We start from the raw sequence: 21,240 nt of genomic DNA on the forward strand, positions 1-21,240 counted from the left end.
CAATGTGGCTCACTGCCACAAGACCCAGAAGGCTATTTTGAACTAAGAAGCAGTTCCTAAAGGGTTCCTATGTATGATTCATCCACCCCAGGGTCCAGTGCAAAGCAGCTGACTGTGAGAGACTGTGAGTGGCCAGGCTTTCTGTGAGAGAGGCTTACATGCTTATCAGGCATTGAATTAAACACATCTAGGGAGGAACCTACCAAAATGCTCCAAAGGGGAGAGGCCAGAGATGCCATATTTCTTATTTCCCTCTCCCTCACTCTGGGCTCTTATATGTCTCAGAAACGAGCTTCTACACTTTTCTGGCACCTTGATTTTTGTGGTTGCTGCCCAGAGGACACCTCTAGGTCACCTGGCTCTGGTGGCCAGTGGGGCTTGTGCCCATGAGTTCTATAATGGATGTAATGGTTGTAGGGGGAAGTCGTCTTAACTGGCTGTAACCCCAAGGCACAGCAGAGGCAATAGATTAAAATACTCAAGTCTTTCTGTGCAAGAGAGCTAGTAGCTTATCTTCAAAACTGTGGCCTGAGGGGTGGGCTTCATTTAAAGTGATATCTAGGAGCCAATTATAATTTTCCCAGAGACTTCAGAGGGGTGGCACTATCTTTGCAGTCTTCCTCTGCTTTTTTCTAGGTCACTGGTATCTCCCTAAAAGCAGTTTGTACATACATCTGGTGCCCTAATTTTTGTGGCTGCTGCTTAGAGGACACCCTTGGATTGCCTGGATTTGGGAACCAGAGGGGCTTATGTTTGGATTCATGGGACTGTTACAAATGGAGAAACAGTTCTTAACTGATTATTTACCCCTCCCAGGGTGCAGTGCAGTGATGGTAGACTGAAATGTACTCCAAACCTTTCTGTGAAAGAGGTCTATTAGCTTATCTTTAGGCTGTGGCCTGAGGGGTAGGCTTCTAATTTGACACACATTTTAGAGGCTAACTACAATCCTCTGTAGGGACCAGAGAAGCCAGGAGGTACACTATAATTGTGTTTTCCCTCTGCCTTGCCTTAGGTTGTTGGTACCTTTGAGAAAAGAGCTTATATATAGGTTTGGTTCCTCAGTTTTTGTGTCTGCCACCCAAAGAACATGTTTCTTGATACCATGGCTCTGGTGAACAGGAGGACTTGTGTTCACAGGTTTGACAAGATGGTAGCAAGCAAAGAGTAATTCTTACCTGACTATTAACCCAGGGCTCAACACTGAGGGAGCAGACAAAAATGTCAATCTCACCGTCTTCTTCAGATAGAGGTATGTTTGCATATTTTATTTTATTTATTTTTATTTTTAAAAAGATTTTATTTATTTATTCATGACACACACACACACACACACACAGAGAGAGAGAGAGAGAGAGAGAGAGAGGCAGAGACACAGGCAGAGAGAGAAGCAGGCTCCATGCAGGGAGCCTGATGTGGGACTTGATCCTGGGTCTCCAGGATCAGGCCCTGGGCTGAAGGCAGTGCTAAGCCACTAAGCCACCCGGACTGCCCTGTTTGCATATTTTAAAAGCTGCTTCCAGTCAGCCTGCATCTAGATGCTGACTGAGACATTCCTCTTTGAGATGCTGATAGGTCTTGGCATACCATCAAATACTGGGAGCCACTAAGGATAAAGTAGGCTGATTGGACAATCACAGAGATTTGAGAGGGTAGGGTTCAATGATAAGGTTAATCTCCTACATGAGACCACTCCTTTAAGATTGGGAGACATGGCTATTTTATCAACTGCATAGAAACCAACACAGTCAAGAAAAAGAAAAAAGAAGAAACAGAGGACTATGCTATAAATGAAAGAACAAGATAAAACTTCAGAAAAAAAAAACCCACCTTAATGAAATGGAGATAAGTGATTTACCTGATAAAGTGATTAAAATTATGGTCATAAAGATGCTTACTGAGCTCTTATGAACCATGTGAAAATTTCAACTAAGAAAATACAAGAAAGTACCAAGTAGAAGTCACGGAATGGAAAAATACAATAATTGAACTGAAAAATATAATAGAGAACTTGAAGACAGGGCAGTAGAACTCACCTCTTTATAGTTAGAGTAACAAAAAGAAAAAAGAATGCAAAAATGTGAAGAGCTTAAGAGATTTATGGGACAACATCACGCAGATCAACATTTGCATTAGAGGGGTCTCAGAAAGAGAAGAGAGAGAATACAGGGCAGAAAACTTATTTTTAAAAAATATTTTATTTATTTATTCATGAGAGAGGCAGAGACATAGGCAGAGGGAGAAGTAGGCTCCGTGCAGGGAGCCCAATGTGGGACTCTATCCCTGATCATGCCCTGAACCAAAGGCAGACGCTTAACTGCTGAGCCACCCAGGCGTCTTGCAGAAAACTTATTTGAAGAATGACCAAAAAGTTCCCTAATCTGGGGAAGGAAACAGACATCCAGATGCAGGAAGTCCAGAGTTTTAAGCACAATGAATCCAAAGACAGCCACATCAAGACACATTATAATCAACATATCAAAATTTAAAGAAGCTCTTAAGAGCATTAACAAAAAAACAACTTGTGTACAAGGGAGTCCCCATAAGAGTAAAAGCAGATTTTTTAGCAGAAATATTGCAGGCCACAAGAAAGTGGCACAATACATTCAAAGTGCTAAGAGAAAAAACTGCTATGCAAGAATACTGTCCTTGGAAAAATTGTCCTTCAGAATTGAAAGAGAGGTAGTTTTCCAGATAAGCAAAAGCTAAAGAAGTTCATCATCACTAAGCCAACCTTACCACAAATGTTAAAGGGACTTTGAAAGTTGAAATGAAAGCGTACTATTAGTAACAGTAAAACATAGGAAAGTACAAATCCAACTGATAAACATGAATGGTGAAATTAAGAACTATCTAATATTGTAAATGTGGTGGATTAATAACTTATAAAGCTAGTGTGAAAGTTAAATGACAAAAGTAGAAAAAATTACTCTGACTACAATAGTTTATTACTGAAGATACAAAGATACATAAGATAAAAAGATGTAAATTGTGACATCAAAACACAGAACATGTGAGGAGACTAAGACTTATACTGTGCTTTATCAACCTAAAATAGACTATTATGAACATACGTTGTTTTATGTAAGCCTTATGGTAACTGCAAAGCATAACTTACAGTATATATATGAAAGGGAAAAAAAGGAATCTAAGCATATCACTACAGAAAAATATCAAATCACAAAGGAAGAGAGCAAAAGAAGAAGGAACAAAGGAATTATAAAACAGCCGGAAAACAATGAGCAATAAGTAGATACCTATCAATAATTACTCTAAATATAAATGGACTGAATTCTCTACTAAAAAGGCAGAATGGTTGAATGGGTAAAAAAGAAGACCCATTTATATGCTGCCTCCAAAGACTCATCAGATATAAGGACACACCCAGGCAAAGTGAAGGGATGGAAAAGATATTCCGTGCAAATGGAAATAAAATGAATACTGGCATAGCTATACTTACATCTAACAAGATATATTTTACAACTTTATTTTTTTTTATTTATGATAGGCACACAGTGAGAGAGAGAGGCAGAGACATAGGCAGAGGGAGAAGCAGGCTCCATGCACCGGGAGCCCGACGTGGGATTCGATCCCAGGTCTCCAGGATCGCGCCCTGGGCCAAAGGCAGGCGCTAAACCGCTGCGCCACCCAGGGATCCCCAAGATATATTTTAAAACAAAGACTGTAATAGAGACAAATAAGGTTATTATATAATGAAAAGGGGGTAATCTAACAAGAGGATATAATATTTATGCACCCAACAAAGGAGCACCTGAATATATAAAGCAAATATTAACAGACCTAAAGAGAAAAATAGACAGCAATACAATAATAGTAGGTAACTTTAGTAACCCACGTTATCAATGGATAGATCATCCAGACAGAAAATCAATAAGGAAACATTAGCCTTAAACAACACAGTAGATCAGATTGGCTTAATAGACATAGCCAGAACTTTCCATCCAATAGCAAAAAAAAAAAAAACAAAAACAAAAACAAAAAATCCCACATTTCCCTCAAGTGCACACAGAACATTCTCAAGGAGAAATCACATGTTAAACTACAAAACAAATCTTAATATGCTTGAAAATTAAAATCAAGTATCTTTTTTAACTATAATGGTATGAAACTAGAAATCAATTATGAGAGGAAAACTGGAAAATTCACAAATATGTGAAGATTAAACAATATGTTACTGAACAAACAATGAATAAGTCAAAGAAGAAACCAAAAGAGAAATAAAAAATACCTTGAGACAAGTAAAAACAGAAATATAACCACCAAAATTTATGGGATACAGCAAAAGCAGTTTTAAGAGGGAACCTCATAGTGAGAAATGCCTACATAAGTAAACAAGAAAGAATCAAATAACAAAATAACTTTACATCTCAAGAAACTAGAAGAATAAATAAAGCCCAATGTTAGTAAAAGGAAGGAAATAACAAAGATCAGAGAGGAAAGAAATGAAATAGAGACTAAAAGAACAAAAGAGATCAATGTAACTACGAGCTGGTTTTTGAAAAGATAAACAAAATTGAGAAGCCTGTAGCTAGACTCACCAATTAAAAAAAGGAACTCGAAGAAATTAAATCAGAAATAAGAGGAGATGTTACAGCTGATACTATAGAAAAACCAAATATCATAAGGTACAATTAAACACCAGCAAATTGTCCAACCTAGAAGAAATGGATAAACTTCAAGAAACATGCAACCTACCAAGATTGAATCAGGAAGAAAGAGAAAATCTGAACAGACTGAATACTAATAAGGAGATTGAATCTGTAATCAAAAATTTCCCAACAAACAGAAGTGCAAGACCAGATGGCTTCACTGGTGAATTCTACCAAACACTTAAAAAAGAATTAATACAAATCCTCAAACTCTTCCAAAAAATTAAAAAGGGAACACTTCCAAACTCATTTTACAATGCCAGCATAAGCCTGATACTGAAATCAGACAGGAATGCCACAAAGAAAATAAAATTATGTCCATTGCAGCATTATTAACAGTAACCTAGACGTGAAAGCAACCTATCTCTCTCTCTCTTTCTCTCTCCATACACACAGAGGAACATTATTCAGTCATAAAGAACAAGGAAATCTTGCTTTCTCTCCCCAAATCAATCAATCAATCTTCTTTATTTATTTTTTAAAAGATTTTATTTATTTATTCATGAGAGACACACAGAGAGAGAGAGAGGCAGAGGGAGAAGCAGGCTCCATGCAGGGAGCCCAACGTGGGACTCAATCCCAGGTCTCCAGGATCACACCCAGGGCCGAAGGTGGCGCTAAACTGCTAAGCCACCATGGCTGTCCTCAATCAATCGTTAAAAAGAAAAAAGAACAAGGAAATCCTGCCATTTGCAACAACATGGGTGAATCTTGAAGGCATTATGCTAAGTGAAATGAGCTAGACACAGAAAAATAAATACCATATGATCTCACTTATATGTGGAATCTAAACACTCCTCCTACCCACAGAAACCCCAACTCCCTGCCACTGAAACTCAAAGGTACAGAGACCAATTTCATTATTGCCAAAGATGAAAATGGTGGGTATACAAATTGAAGATAGTCAAAAGGTACAAACTCCCACATATAAAATAAATCATGGTAATATAATGTACAGCATGGTGACTATAATACTGTGTCGTATATTTGAAAGTTGCTAAGAGAATAGACATTAAAAGTTCTCATCACAAGAGATAATTTGTAATTATATGTAGTGATGGATGTTAAATAGATTTATTGTGAAAAAAAATGAAAAAAAAGATTTATTGTGGTGATCATTTCACAACATATGCAAATATCAAATCATTATGTTGCATGCCTGAAACTAAACTAATGTTATATGTCAATTATAAAAAATATACCTCAATTTTTTTTAAAAAAAGGACTAGGTCACTTAAGATGTTTGAATCATTTTTAAAATTTCAAAACTAACTTTTGGTGTAAATATCACTATGAAACCAGCTGGTAGCTCTAAAAACTTTTCAAAATTAAAGTTATTCATTTTTATATATATTCACCTTTGTATATAGGTGTTATATTATTTTTTTTTCAAAATCGAATAATTAGTTATGATACTTGGCAAATGTAATAGTACATGCAACGATTAGTTTGTGAAGTTACATTGACTCAATCTGCACAAAATAAACAAAGTTATATTACTACTATAATTCATCAAATCAAGATGCCCCAGGATGTAAGACTCATCCTGATTTCATAGATGTTAAAAAAATATGCTTTAGGATTGATGAAATGTGAGGTAGGGACAGCAGTAGCAGCAACAACAGTTGTGACTACAGTTGTAATACAAACATGGTGTTTGCTATGTACCAGATGCATCTCTATGTCCCTTATGTATATAAACTCATTTAATCCTAATAACTTTATGAAGTATATATTATGATAATAATTATATTATATAATACATAGATTAACTATATAAAATTATATTAACATGTTAACATAATTGTATTTTAACTATATATTATATATGATATATTGTTATTATATCATCATTATGCAGATGAAAATACTTAGGCATGGAAAGATAAACTTGTTTATCCCTTTGAACTAGTGTTTTTGTGTTTCTTGGGTAAATGGTAGTGTGATTACTGGATCATAGGGTAGCTCCATTTTTAGCTTTTTGAGGAAATTTCATACTGTTCATAAAGTGGTTGCACCAGTTTGCATTCCCACCAACAGAGCAAGAGGGTTCCCCTTTCTCTACATCCTTGCCAACACCTGTTGTTGCTTGTGTTTTTTATTTTAGCCATCTGACAGCTGCGATACATGCACCCCTATGTTTATAGCAGCATTATTTACAATAGCCAATTATAGAAGAAGCCCAAGTGTCCATCGATAGATGAGTGGATAAAGACGTGGTGTATGTGTATATTATATATATATGTGTGTATATTATATATATTCCATTATATATATATAATGGAATATTATTCAGCCATAAAAAAGAATGAAATCTTGCCATTTGCAATGACTTTTTGGACCTAGAGAGTATAATGCTAAGTGAAATGAGTCAGAGAAAAACAAATATTGTATAATTTTCCTCATACATGGAATGTAAGAAACAAATGAGCAAAGAGAAAAAAAAGAGAGACAAACCAGAAAACAGACTCTTAACTCCAGAGAATACACTGATAGTTACTGGAGAGGGAGGCAGGGGGATGGGTGAAACAGGTGATGGGGATTGAGGAGTGCACTTGTAGAGATGAGCACTGGGTGATGTATAGAATTGTTGAATCACTATATTGTACACTCAAAACTAACAAAGCACTATATGTTAACTATACTGAAATTAAAATAACTTAATACAAATTAGATGTAAAGCAACCTTAATAAAGTAAGACTTTTATGGAATCAAATTTTTAAAAACTTGCTTAATGTCATCTGCTGATAAATGACAGTATTTTATCAAAACACACAAATTTTAATGTTTCATTGTCCTTGGTCATTTGTATATTTTGATTATTAACTATTATTTTGAAGTTCTGAATTGCAAAAGGGCAAATGTACATTTTACAGCCCATTTCTGGAAAGAAAACTTATGAGAGCTTATGCAGATATTGGGGCTACATAATCAAAGAAAACTTTCCTGGACTGAAGGAGAGTGTAAATCTCTTCTGTTCTTGTTCTGGAAGAAGCAGGTATCTCAGTTTCAGAAAAATGAGCTAAATATACTCCTTGTTTCTTGAACCATGATACATCCAGTCTCATTTTATTATATTTTACTTTTTCTTTGTATCTTTTTCTCCCATTCCCTTCCCCCATAGTAGACCCCCATAATATATATCAAACAAGTATGATGTAATCATACTCGATGATGTCATATTGTCTGATATCTGTCCTTGGGTATTTTTGTGCCTGTGGAAAATGAATAGCGCTTTTCTTTTTGTTGCTTGTGATTTGTGTGTAGGTGTTTGCAGTTTTCATAAATGTTACTATGTGATGGATCTCATTCTCTTACTCAACACTATTTTCCACTTAACACTGAAGAACTATCCATATGTCTGTATGCAAATCTAAATCAGCTTTCTTTGTTTCTAAACCTATTTTTTGCCAGATTATGCTATTACTGTAGTTGCAGAATTAAATATTATGGATTGATGAAATTGAGTGTAAAAGAAAAGTACAGTTACTATTTCCCTGAGAATAAAAGTGATTGCTTTGGAAAGTTTTATTTATTTATTTTTTTAATTTTTTTTTTTTTTATCTATGATAGTCATCAGAGAGAGAGAGAGAGAGGCAGAGACATAGGCAGAGTGAGAAGCAGGCTCCATGCACTGGGAGCCCGACGTGGGATTTGATCCTGGGTCTCCAGGATCGCGCCCTGGGCCAAAGGCAGGCGCCAAACCGCTGCACCACCCAGGGATCCCTGCTTTGGAAAGTTTTAATAAAGCAAGTCCCTGAATAAATTGCTGAATTAGGGATGAGCAAGATAATAGTAAAAAGTTGGGGAAAAAAAGAAAAAAATATAGAACTTTTGTAGCTTTGCCAGTGTCATTCATTTTTCCCCCTCCTCTCCTTTATTTATTTTTTAAATAGATTTTATTTGAGAGAGAGAGAGAGAGAGAGAGAGCGCACAAGCGGGGGAGGGTGGGGGGAGAGGAAGAAGCAGACTCCCTGCTGCGCAGGGAGCTCGATGCCCAGATGCTGGCTGATCCCCAGGGTCCTGAGATCATAATTTGAACCAAAGGCAGAGGCTTCACCAGCTGAGCCACCCAGGCGCCCCTCCCACTTTGCTCCCTTTAAAGAAACAGAAATGGGAACTCAGAGATAATGTATTATGAATAAGGTTATGGAAAAAAGGAGAGGAGGTGCTCCAATAATTTGACTTATTTCAAAGAAAAGTCTGTGGTCCTATATTAAAAGGTTGACCAATGAGTATACATTCATTCATTTAAATTGAAGTACAATGTTTCATTCACATCAGTTTCATTTTTTATGATTCTCTGCTTTAACTGACTTTGGAATTAACTGGACATTTCATTCTATTGCATCTATTTTTCATGATAGGATAAAAATATGTAAACATTATAATTTTACATTTATTACAATCAAATGAAGAAACTTTAAAATATTAACTTACCATCGTTTTTGTGCAGTATCCTAGGGCAATTTCATAGTGAGTTTGATCTTTCTCTTGTAATATATTTGGGCCATATGATTCCACAACAATATACAGACCTATATTTTCTGGATAGACTATTTGAGTCCAAATGGACAGGTTCTGTCCCTTGTCCAAAAAGTAAAATATACTAAAAATATTATTATGAAATGCCACATAGGGGCATTTTTCATTTGTATTGAAGTTTACACTTAGTGATTCCAGTTTTAAAGGATATTCCCGTGGATATATTGTGCCATTTTCAAAAACATATATGAGAGATATTTGACCAGAGGAATTCAATAAAATTAATGACTTCATTGTGCTATTTGTCCATAAATGTAGTTTTATTGCATCTCTGATATTGATCTTGAAATAAAACATTATGTTGTTTTCCATTTTTACCACAACATTTCCATAATAATCTGGAAAAGAAGGGGAAAAGTTAGTGTTATCCTAAGTAACTATAAATCCATGGACTTTTAACCAAAATAATTTCTTTTGTAATAATGAAGGATTTATCTGTTTTGAGAAAAATTGGAGTGTGCAGGCACAAATCTGCAACTTTACATGATGCTGGAGAACTTCTCTCCCACTTCAGAGTAGAGATTTTTTTTTCCTGGATATATGTCTTTTATATAATTTTATATATATATGATATCACTTTTAGATATGACATTATTTATATAAAAAAACTGGCATTAGTGCAATAAATAATAGGCCTGCTTCTCCCTCTGCCTATGTCTCTGCCTCTCTCTGTGTCTCTTGTGAATGAATAAATAAAATCTTTAAAAAAAAATTCCCATCCTGACCATTGTTCTAATTTTTCTAGTATGTACCATTTTTCTGTTCTCAGTTTAGAACGCATTTCCTCTGTGCAGACTTTCCTTATCTCATATATTTGGATTAGATGTCCCTCCTATGTGCTTTCCAGCATTCTCTCTTCTGCCTATCATGCTGCTTATTCAAACATTATTTTTTTTAATTAATTAATTTATTTTAGAGAGAGTGTGAGAAGGTCAGGGGTAAAGAGAGAGGGAGACAAGCAGACTCCTTGCTGGGGAGGGAGCCTGCCATGAGGCTGGATCCTAGGACCCTGAAATTATGACCTAAGCCCAAATCAGGAGTCAGATGCTTAACTGACTGAGTCACCTAGGCACCCTGTTTATTAAAACATGATTAAATGAATTTAGGATTAAATATGAAAATGAAATTTAGGGATGATTTTAAAATAATGAGATTAAAAACACTATATATAAAGGTTTGTGGATGCAGCTAATGCCATAGTGAGAAAAAATTATAGCTTTATGCTTCTTTGTAGTTTTAAATCCTTGGAAACAAGACTGAAAATAAATGAACTAATCATTTACCATTAGAAGCAGGCAACAAACAATAAAGTCACAAAAGGAAAGCACAAGTGAAGAATCAAGAATGACAAAAGCAGAAATTAAGGAATTAAATAGAAAGATTTGATAAACAGTTATTTTCAAAGGAAAACAAAACCAAAAAAATAATTTAAAAAAGAAGCAATACCTTTAAAAGTGGTGGGGTACAGAGAACGTTATAAATGAGAAGGAGAATACTATTACAGATAACAAGCAATCTAAAAATTAAAGTGGGAAGCTTTGCCAATAAGGTTTATTAGAAAATCCAGATAAAATGAGTGATTCTCCAAGGAAACACAAACTTCTAAAATTGACTAAAGAAGAGATGGAAGATTTGAATAGACCAATTAGAGAAAATAAAAATAATGAAGCACACAACATTCCTGGTTGAGAAGACCTAATATTACACACATGTAATCACCTATTCAATAAATATATATGGAATGCCTGGGCTACACAGTGTTCTAGATACCTGGGGGTGGGGAGATTTCACTAATGTATCTCTCCTGGGGGGAGATACATTAGTGAAAAACCCAGAAAGATCTCTTTCTTATGTAGCTTACATTCCTGTAGGAAAGGCAGTCAACAGACATAAAAATAAGTGAATTGTATGATATATTAGAAGATTAAGGCCATCATCAGCGAAACAACATAGAGCTAGTGCAGATAGAGAGTGGAACAAAATAGCCTAGAAAATGAACCTGGTTAACTTGAGTTAACCCTCTCCCCCTGCCCTTCTCTTTCAGAAGTCCAGATAAATTCATAGCAACATTTTTTTTTAGGATCTTATTTTTAAAGAATCTCTATATCCAGTGTGGGTATAGAGGAACTCATGGCCCTGAGATCAAAAGTCGCATATGCTTCTGAGCCAGCCAGGCACTCCATGGAAACTTTTTAATAGTGGGTTATTTGAGTAATGGAAATGCTGCAGGCCGAAAGCTTTTTTTTTTTAAAGATTAAAAAAAAATTTTTTTTTATTTATTCATGAGAGACAGAGCGAGAGGAGAGAGAGGCAGAGACACAGGCAGAGGGAGAAGCAGGCTCCATGCAGGAAGCCTGACATGAGACTCTCTCCAGGATCAGCCCTGAGCTGCAGGCAGCGCTAAACTGCTGCGCCACCGGGCCTCCCTGGCCGAAGGCTTTTAACATTGTCTTTCATATGCTTATGAACTGTTTAGACTTTTTTTCTTTCTTTCTTTCTTTCTTTCTTTCTTTCTTTCTTTCTTTCTTTCTTTCTTTCTTTCTTTCTTTCTTTCTTCCTTTCTTTTTTTATTCCTTTCTTTTTCTTTCTTTCAAAGATTTTATTTATTTATTCATGACACACACACACACACACACACACAGAGAGACAGAGAGAGAGAGAGAGAGAGAGATATGCAGAGACACAGGCAGAGGGAGAAGCAGGCTCCATGCAGGGAGCCTGATGTCGGACTCGATCCCGGATCTCCAGGATCACACCCCGGGCTGAAGGCAGCACTAAACCTCTGGGCCACCGGGGCTGCCCCTGGATTGTCTTTCAAGGCCTGGATTGTACCCTGTTGTCTCTGAGTCATTGGGCACACCATCCCCACTGTTGTTTTCACTGCCTAACTAACCTCTACCCATTCAGTAGGCCTCAGCTTAGACAGCACTTTTTCAAGGAAGCCTTTTGTTCCCCTCTGTTCCCCAGGTTTGGGTAAGGTACTCCATCTGTGTGCCTCTGTGGCACCTGATATTAGCTCTGTCATAGCAGTAGCCATGTTGCTTTATGTGTTTGTCTTTATCCTCTGCAATTTTGTAAACTCTTAAGGGGTAGAAATTCCTGGACACCTGGGTGGCTCAGCCAGTTAAGGGTCTAACTCTTGGTTTTGGTTCAGGTTGTGATTTTGGGGTTGTGAGATCAGCCCCATGTGGGGCTCCATGCTCAGTATAGAGTTTGCTTTAGAGTCTCCTGCCCTTTCCCCTGTGCTCATGCAAGCACATATACTCTCTCTCAAGTAAATAAATAAATCTTAAAAAAAAAAGAAGAGTGGGAATTATGTCCAATTTCCATGCTATCTCCACCTCCCAGCAGAGCATGTTCAATGAATAGTTGCTCGTTCATTTATTAAAAAAGGGGCCTATTATATGTTATTCTAGACACTGTGGGTAAAGCAGCAAATATAACAAAGTCACACAGAGCTTGTTTTTTGGTGGAAAATCTGGCTACTGAATAAGCACACATGTAGTTTGTTGGGTAATGAGAAGCATTGTGAACAAAATAAGGAAGTGTAAGGAACAGAGCATGGGAGCTAGAGCAGAGTCAGGTAAGAGCTCTCTGATCAGGTGGCAATTGGACTTAAACCTGAATTAAGAGTAGGAGTCTTGTAGACATCAAAGTGAAGAATGTTTCTGGCATATGTAACAGTAGATATCCAAGGAACAGCAGAGCCCAGTCTGCAGCTAGGTAAACAGTGAACAGAGGGTTAAGTGATGAGAGATGACATCAGAGTCTGGAGCCACACCACATACTGTTTTTCAGGCCATGGTAAGTGTTTTGACTTTTATCCTGAGTGATAAAGTGAGCCAAGTGAGGTTTTCAGCAGAGATACAAAGTGATTTTGCATACTTTCAAAAGCTCACTCTAGCAGCTAGGTGGACTCTAAACTGGTGGGGCTGGGAGTTTAAGGGTGGAGGCAGAGCATGTAAAAGGCTCTTGCATGTATGGGCTGGAGAGGACCCTGGCTTGGACTAGAGTGGGAATGGTGGAAAGGGGTTAGGTTTTAGGTAGACTTTTTAGACAGAGCCAATAGGAACTGCCTATGGACTAGTTGTGGGATGTGGAAGGGAAGGATTCAAGGATGAGATCAAGGTTTTTGTAGCTGGAAAGACTGGAAGAGGTGATATTTACTTATTAGGAAAGGACTAGACAAGGAGCAGACGAATGGTCATGGCCAGAGGGCAGAGTGCATGTAAACAGAGCTCAGATGTCTGAAAACCAAACCCTGAGGTGCTTCTCTAGGAATCAGGAAGATGAAGGATCAGGAAAATAGGCTTAGAAGGAACAGCTAGCAAAGTGGCAGGAAGGGCAAAAAAGAGACACCCTAGAAATCAGGTGGAAAAAAAAAGTATTTCAAGAGTCAGGCACGCTAAATGCCAGTTCATGGAAGATGGCTGAAAATAGGCCACTGTGTTACCAAAGTGGAGGTCCTTAAAACCTTGACAAGAGCACTTCTTATGGAATATTTGATTAGAGTGGCTTCAAGAGAAAGGGAGGAAAGAGGAAAAAGTGAAACTAGGCAATATTTTTTAGAGTTTTATTGTAAAAGGGAGCATAAAAATAAACTGTTTGGGAATTGCTGGGTGATAGGTGTCAAGAAAGACATTATGCAGGATGCCTGGGTAGCTCAGTTGGTTAAGTGTCCAACTCTTGATTTCAGCTCAGGTCTTGATCTCAGGGTCCTGGAATCAAGTCCTGAGTTGGGCTCTGGGCTCAGTGTGGACTCTGCTTGTCCCTCTCTCTCTGTTCCTCCCCCTGCTCATGCTCTTTCTTTGTAATTAGTAACAAATAAATAAACAAAATCTTAAAAAGACATTATGAATTACAGTGACATTTCTTTTAAATTCCATGATTAGGACTATCTCCTAACCAGACTTATTGAGGATCAAACTTCCTATTTCTTTGCATTGCCTATAATGTTTAGTATACTACCTTGGAAATAACAAGATCAAGAATAACTACTATTAGCTGAAGGGTTACCATGCGCCCAGTTTAATCTAAGCATTTTACATACAATCCTTTATCCAATCGACACAGCCACCTTAATTCTAGATTAAGACTTGGAAAGAGTCAATGACTTCCTCATGGATGTGAATATGGGTCCACTCAACTTGACAATACCTGCTATAGGTTGAATTGTGTCCCCTTAGAAAAGATGTTGGTGTTCTAATTCCTAGTACTACTTCAGAATGTGAACTTACTTGGAAATAGAATCATTACAGAGATAATTAGTTAAGATGTGGTCCCACTGGAGTAGGGTAGGCCCTCTGTCCTTGCAACAAGATGGCATGTGAGGACACAAAGAGAATGTTACATCGTGATGAAGGCAGAAGTTGGAATGAGGCAGCTGTAAGCCAAGGAATGGCAAGGTTTGCCAGCAAGCCACCAAAGGCTAGGAAGAAGCAATGAAAGACACCCCCTTTGGGTTTCAGAGGGAGTATGGCATTGCTGACACCTTGAATGTGTATTCTAATCTCCAAAACTGAGACAATAGATTTCTGTTGTTTTAAGCCACCTAGTTTGTGGGTAGCCCTAGGAAGCCCTAGGAAATGAAGACAACATCCTATCACCTTCTTTGCTGAAAATGTACATGTAGGTTGCTTAGTTGGTATCTGCTGACAAACCAAAATGAATCTATGGGAAAAAACTAAAACTTGAGTTTGCCATTTCACTATGTGAGATCATAGTTAACCTTAGTAAAACTTAAAAGATATCCATTTTTAGGTGGTAAACAGTGCACCTTTACCTACCAAAAGCATCATATATTAGTGCATTTATAAATGTTACATCTTCATAAGGAAGATGTCTACTATAAACTCAAGAATAATTTTTGCAGAATGAGAATGGCTCACCCATGAAAATGTCATGAACAATGCTGTTATTTGACAATCTTGATAGATTTCCAAATTCTGTAGGTGTTTGTATAACTCCAGTCTCAGTGAAGTTGTGATAACAATAGTAGATCCTATGTTTATCCTGCAGTATTAATTCTGGCATTGCTGCATATATGAAATGCGGAGTTAAAAAACTGTCAATAGAGACATCTAAGGCAAAGTCTTGGTACACCCACTGTTCTGTATCTTCATTGTATATTACCACATAAATTGTTTTGTTGACTCTACATGTAGTGCAGTAATTTAATAATAAGGCGAGTTCCAATGGGTGTCCTGGATACTCAACATTGTGTATAGTCAGCGTAGCAGCTGGTGATATATTTAGAAGGTTTTTAAGTTTTTTGGTAGTTATTATTTTAACAAATTTAAGGAAAGTGTATCCAAGATAAACTTCATTTTCTGTCCAGATTGCCATGCTACTTCTTCTTTTGGCCTGTAACAAAATTGAACATAATTAGAAAATCTTTGGTTTTAGGGATAGTTCTAACAATTCCAGTCTTCTCATTTGCTATATTTAAAATGTAGTAATTACTAAGGTCTAACTTTTAGTGTATTTCTGAATAATACTCCAGGCATTGAAATATACTACATAGAGATATATTCATAAATATAAATTATTTCAATAATTTTATTCTTTGATAAATTGTTTCCATCTGTAGAAATAATTCCCTTTTAAAGCCTCAGAGAATATCGGCCTTTTCTTTTCTCTCTTTTCTTTTCTTTTCTTTTCTTTTCTTTTCTTTTCTTTTTTTTTTTATTTTCTTCTCTATTTATCCACTCTGGTCAGGAGTGCGCCTTTGATGTTAACTAGGGTCAAGATACACTTCAAACACTGAGTTAATTTTGGAATTATAGTTTCCTTGGATATGAGATTAAGAGAAGACAGAACTGAAAACCTTAGATAACTCAATACCACCCTTTTATGAACATAGGCTGTTAGAGTGGAAGGCCACTGAAAGACTGAAATTCAGTGGGCCTAATTTCACTGAGAGAGCCAAGGTTCCCCCTGTCTCCCCTTCCCAACTGATTCTAATACTTAGAGATTTTTACTTATTATATAACTTCTATGTTCACAGCAATTAAAAGGAATCTCTTCGACACATCTTGTCTCCTTAAGTTTATGTGATGTACAAATATTTAGTATTGGATATACTCAGGATGTAGACAGGTATCAAACCGGTAACCAGAGAAACAGACTATTTGCTAAAGAGTCATTTCAGCAAAAAGCCATTTTATCAAATGAAGATTCAATTTTTCTTTAAGATTTTTAAATTTATTCATGAGAGACACAGAGAGAGACACAGGCAGAGGGAGAAGCAGGATCCCTGCAGGAGCCTGAAGAGGGACTCCATCCAGGGACTCGATCCTGAGACTTGATCCTGGGACTCGATCCTGGGATTCCAGGATCATGCCCTGGGCCGAAGGCAGGCGCTGAACGACTGAGCCACCCAGGGACCCCCTGAAGATTCAATTTAAAATTTAGAGCTTATGTTGCTTTAAATGAGTGTGAAACAATCTTGGAAGAGGAAATATATAAGAAACAAAATGATGAGCCCTTCATAGAAAAGATTCATAGTTATTCCCATTCTTGGCAGAGGGATGAGAATCCATCATAAATAGGACAGATGGGAATTCCAAGGAGGGAATTTTTACCCACCCACAAACTTTCCCAGAGATCTTCACTTAGTGCTTGGTTATAGTAAGCCAAATATTTTTGGGACAAGGTGGGAAGCTAATAGAACCTCCTGAAACATTTGGGGCCTCTGCCAAATATAAAGCAGTAATCCTCTGAAGACAGGGACGGGGGCAGGCAGCAAGGCAGCAAAGTTGAGAGAAATCCAAATGCATTCTTGATTCTCAGCTACCATAGGCTGGGAGTGGGTAAGAGAGCTGAGAGAAACTCTCCCTCTGACACATGGTTGGCCTTTACAGAGTGTAAAGAGTCTCCCTGCCATGACTTGGGGCAGGGAAGCAGGAGAGAGAGATAGAGAGATCTCCCAATGCAGAAAAATCCAGAGCAAGATGAGAGAGGAAAGAGAATCCCTTAGTAATCAAAAAGCTGGTGGTGAGGGTGTAGAGCAGAGACAATTCTCCTTGGGTTTGGAAAGGTGGTGGCCAGTTGTAAAGTATGAAGAGATCTCTGGAATCTTGTCAGTGCTAAGAGCCCAAGCACGGCTAAAGAAAAAACAACTCATAAAAATGCTGAAGGACTTAATAGAAAAGATGGGCAACATGAGGGCAGACATGGGAAATTTCAGCTGAGATAAATGATAAAAAAGAACAAAGTGAAAATGCAACATATGAAAAAGTATGATATCAGGAATAAAAAATTATTCAATGGATTCAAGAGTAAAGTAGGAAAAGCCTCGGAGTAGAGAACTTAAAGACAGGTTAATATATAAACTAAAATACAAAGAAAGAAGTAGGGTAAAAAAAATGAACAGATTGTCTGAGATCTGTGGGACAATATTAAAGGGCACCACGTATGTGTCTTTAAACTCTTAGAAGGAGAAGAAAAACAGAATGGTGCAGAAGAAATATTTGAAGAGATAATGTCCAAGAACACCCCTAAATTAATGAATGACATAATCCCAGAACCCAAGAAGCTCAGCTGAACTACAAACAGGATACATACAAAGGAAATCATACCTAATCACATAATAAAAGTGCTGAAAACCAAAGATAAGCAAATTCAGAAGGTGGCTACAGATAAAAAGACATATTGTATATATGAGAACAATGGCATGAATAGTGGCTGACTTCTTACCAAAAATGATGAGGCTATGGCCTCTTAGATAATGGAATGATGTTTTTATAAATTGCTTTACAAACAACAAAAAACATCTGTCAACCTATCATTCTGTATTCAGTGAAAAATGTCCTTCAAAAATGAAGGTAAAAATAAAGACACTTTTATGCAGATGAATGCTGAGAAAACTAGTTATACAAGAAAATTCAAAGACCCTGTTCAGGCTGAAGGGAAAGGAGTTCAGGAAGAACTCTGGATATGCAAACAGAAATAAAGCATACCCAGGAGGATACATATATATATATATATATATACACATATATATACACACAATGTATATACATATATATGCTTTTATATATATGTATATATATGACTTAATTTGTATATGTATATATGACTTATTTTGGTATCAGTTGATATGTACATGCCTATATATCTTTATGACAATTGATATTTTTTTAAAAAGATTTATTTATTTATTTATTTGAGAGAGAGAGAATGAGTGAGAGTGACAGAGGAAGAGGGAGAGAGAATCTCAAGCAGATTCCTCACTAAGCAGGGAGCCTGACACAGGTCTCAATCTCATGATACTGAGATTACAACCTGAGGTGAAACCAAGGGTTGGACACTTAACTGACTGCACCACCCAGGTGCCCCATATAACAACTGACCTTTTAAAGCAAAAATATTAACAACACATTTTGATATTTATAGCCTATTTAGAAGTAAAATATGAGAGAAGAGTACAAAGGGTGGGTGGGTATAAATGAAATCACACAGATAAAAGTTTCTTAACGCTGTTGAGATGTATGTATTATTTGAAATTAGACTCTGATAAGTTAATGATTATGGTATAGCCAAGTGCAACCAATAAAAAATAGTTTGGAATAAAAAAGAATCATCACAGTAAAAAACACAGAGATACTGAAAAATATATGATTATTTCAGAAGATAAGAAAAGAGAAACAAAAGAACAAGTGAGGTTAATAGAAAACAATTGCCAAGAGGGTAGACCTAACTCCATCCATAGCAATAGTTATGTTGAATCTAAATGGACAGAAAGCTTTAATTTTAAGGCACATGTTGTCATCCAGGAGAAGAAGCAAGACTCTGCAGTTTATAAGAAACATAAAGTCACAGACATATTGATAGTAAAAGGATCAAAAACAACCATGCACCATAAGGCATGAAACAAGACAACCTAGTGCATACCCTCTAAAAAAGTTCAGATAGTAAAAGATTGAACATTGGGTGATGGGCACTTAGGAGGGCACTTGATGGGATGAGCACTGGGTGTTATACTACATGTTGGCAAATCAACTTCAATAAAAAAAAATTAAAAAGATTGAACACACCTCAAATTGATGAGATACGGAACTAAATGAAAAAAGCTGCTTTAAATATTTTATGTCTAGCTTTATAATAAATTCTGATACATGATAGAAGAAATACTTTGCTACTCCATCTGCTTCCAACCCTCATCTCTTTACTCTTTCATATATTTTAGTATCAGCATATTGAACTCCACAAAGTAACGTGATTTTGATTGGAATTGCAACAAGTCTATAGATAAATCTGGGAAGAATTGAAAAGCTTATAATATTCTGTATTATAATCCATGAACATGATATAGCTATTTATTTATTCAGATCTTCATTAATATATTTTTTAAAGATTTTATTTATTTATTCATGAGAGACACAGAGAGAAAGAGAGGCAGAGACACAGGCAGAGGGAGAAGCAAGCTCCCTGCAGGGAGCCTGATGTGGGACTTGATCCCAGGTCTCCAGGATCAGACCCAGGGCTGAAGGCAAACGCTAAACTGCTGAGCCACCCGGGCTGCCCTTCATTAATATTTTTGATAATTATTTTTTATCTCAAACAAGATCTCAGGCGTTTTTAGTGGCATTTATTTTTAGGTATCTGTAATTTTTTTGTTCTATCTTGAATTTCCATATGACTTTTAGAATCAGCTTCTCAATTTCTTTTGTATAATGGCTGCCCATTGGGATTTTAACTGATGTGTGCTGAATTTCTCAAGCATAGACATCTCACCATTAACAGATCTCTCCATTTGTCTTTTATTTCACTCAGTAATGTTTTGTGGCCTCTGTGTGTGTGTGTGTGTGCACGTGTGAAGTATATGTGTGATGTCTGTGGTATGTGTGTGTGATATGATTTCTTTTAAGTTTTAATTTAAATTCCAGTTAGCTTCAGGTGTATGATATCTTCCATGCATCACCTGGTGCTCATCATGACAAGTGCACTTCTCAGTCCTCATCATTTATTTCCCTCACTTCCCCTCCCAACTCCCCTCTGGTGACCATCAATATATTCCCTGTAGTTAGGAGTCTGCTCCTTGGTTTACCTCTCTTTTCTTCCCCACTTTACTCTCCCAGTATCTGGTACTTTTGATTGGATAAGAGAAATTGTGACTATTACCTTGTTGAGTGCTGAATATTCTTAATAAATACTCGAGTTTTTTTCTGAGATTTAATTAAGTTACTGGGAGACAGTTGGATCCCTTTGGGTCTTGTTTTTAAGATTTGTTCAATAGGACCAGAGAAGCATTTGGTTTGATGAAATTTATTCCTCAGTACTGAGGCCAGACCTTTAGAGCACTCTACCCGACCTCCCATGAATCACTATGAGCATTTTCAATTTGGCTGGTTAGAAGAGGTACCATTCCTATCCCTGTGTAAGTTATAAATTCTATTGCCTAGTCCCTTCAGCTATCTCCCAGATTGGACAGTTTCCCCCAGATTGGACAGTTTCCTCACATACATACACTTATTAGTACTCTGCTGAATACACAAGGGGAACCCTTTGCACATATCTGGAATTCTATGTGCAGTTCTTTCATCTCTGATATTCTGCTTTGCAAACTCTGGCCACCTTGTTCTCGCCTCTCAGTTCCACTTCCCGAACTCAGGGAATCTGCTAGACTCTGCCTGAGTTTCCTGTGTCCTCGTTCCATGATCTGGGAACTTTCTTAGGACTTTAATCTGGGACAATTGCAGGGCTCGTCTTGATATACAATGTCTTGAGAGGCACCGTTTCATACATTCTGTTCAGTTTTTTTGTTTTTATATATTATTCAGGAAGGTAAATATATAGTCCCTGCTTTTTAACTTCATCTTGACCAGAAGTGGAAGTTTCTAATATAATCATTTAACGCTATAAATTTCCCTCTAAGAACTGCTTTAGCAGCATCCCATAAAATTGGATACCTTATACTCTTATTTATATTCAGTTAAAAGACTTTCTAATTTCCCTTGAAATATCTTATTTAACACAAATTATTTAGAGGTGTATTGTTTAATTTCCAAGGATTGGGGTATT

The 21,240-nt window shown here is 36.8% G+C and overlaps 1 protein-coding gene across 1 annotated transcript in view; it reads right to left on the minus strand.

Annotated features, from left to right (window-relative positions):
• The window catches only part of CATSPERE (catsper channel auxiliary subunit epsilon), a 193,828-nt gene that overhangs the window by 50,079 nt on the left and 122,509 nt on the right, over positions 1 to 21,240 (minus strand). Inside the window, exons 11-12 of the mRNA XM_041749540.1 lie at positions 15,105 to 15,579; positions 9,112 to 9,554 (exon numbers count right to left, since the gene is read on the minus strand). Of these exons, the coding sequence (XP_041605474.1) occupies positions 9,112 to 9,554; positions 15,105 to 15,579 (918 nt within the window). The remainder of the gene's footprint in view (positions 1 to 9,111; positions 9,555 to 15,104; positions 15,580 to 21,240) is intronic.

Source organism: Vulpes lagopus, chromosome 1 (genome assembly GCF_018345385.1).
Source record: "Vulpes lagopus strain Blue_001 chromosome 1, ASM1834538v1, whole genome shotgun sequence".
NCBI classification, from domain to species: Eukaryota; Metazoa; Chordata; class Mammalia; order Carnivora; family Canidae; genus Vulpes; species Vulpes lagopus.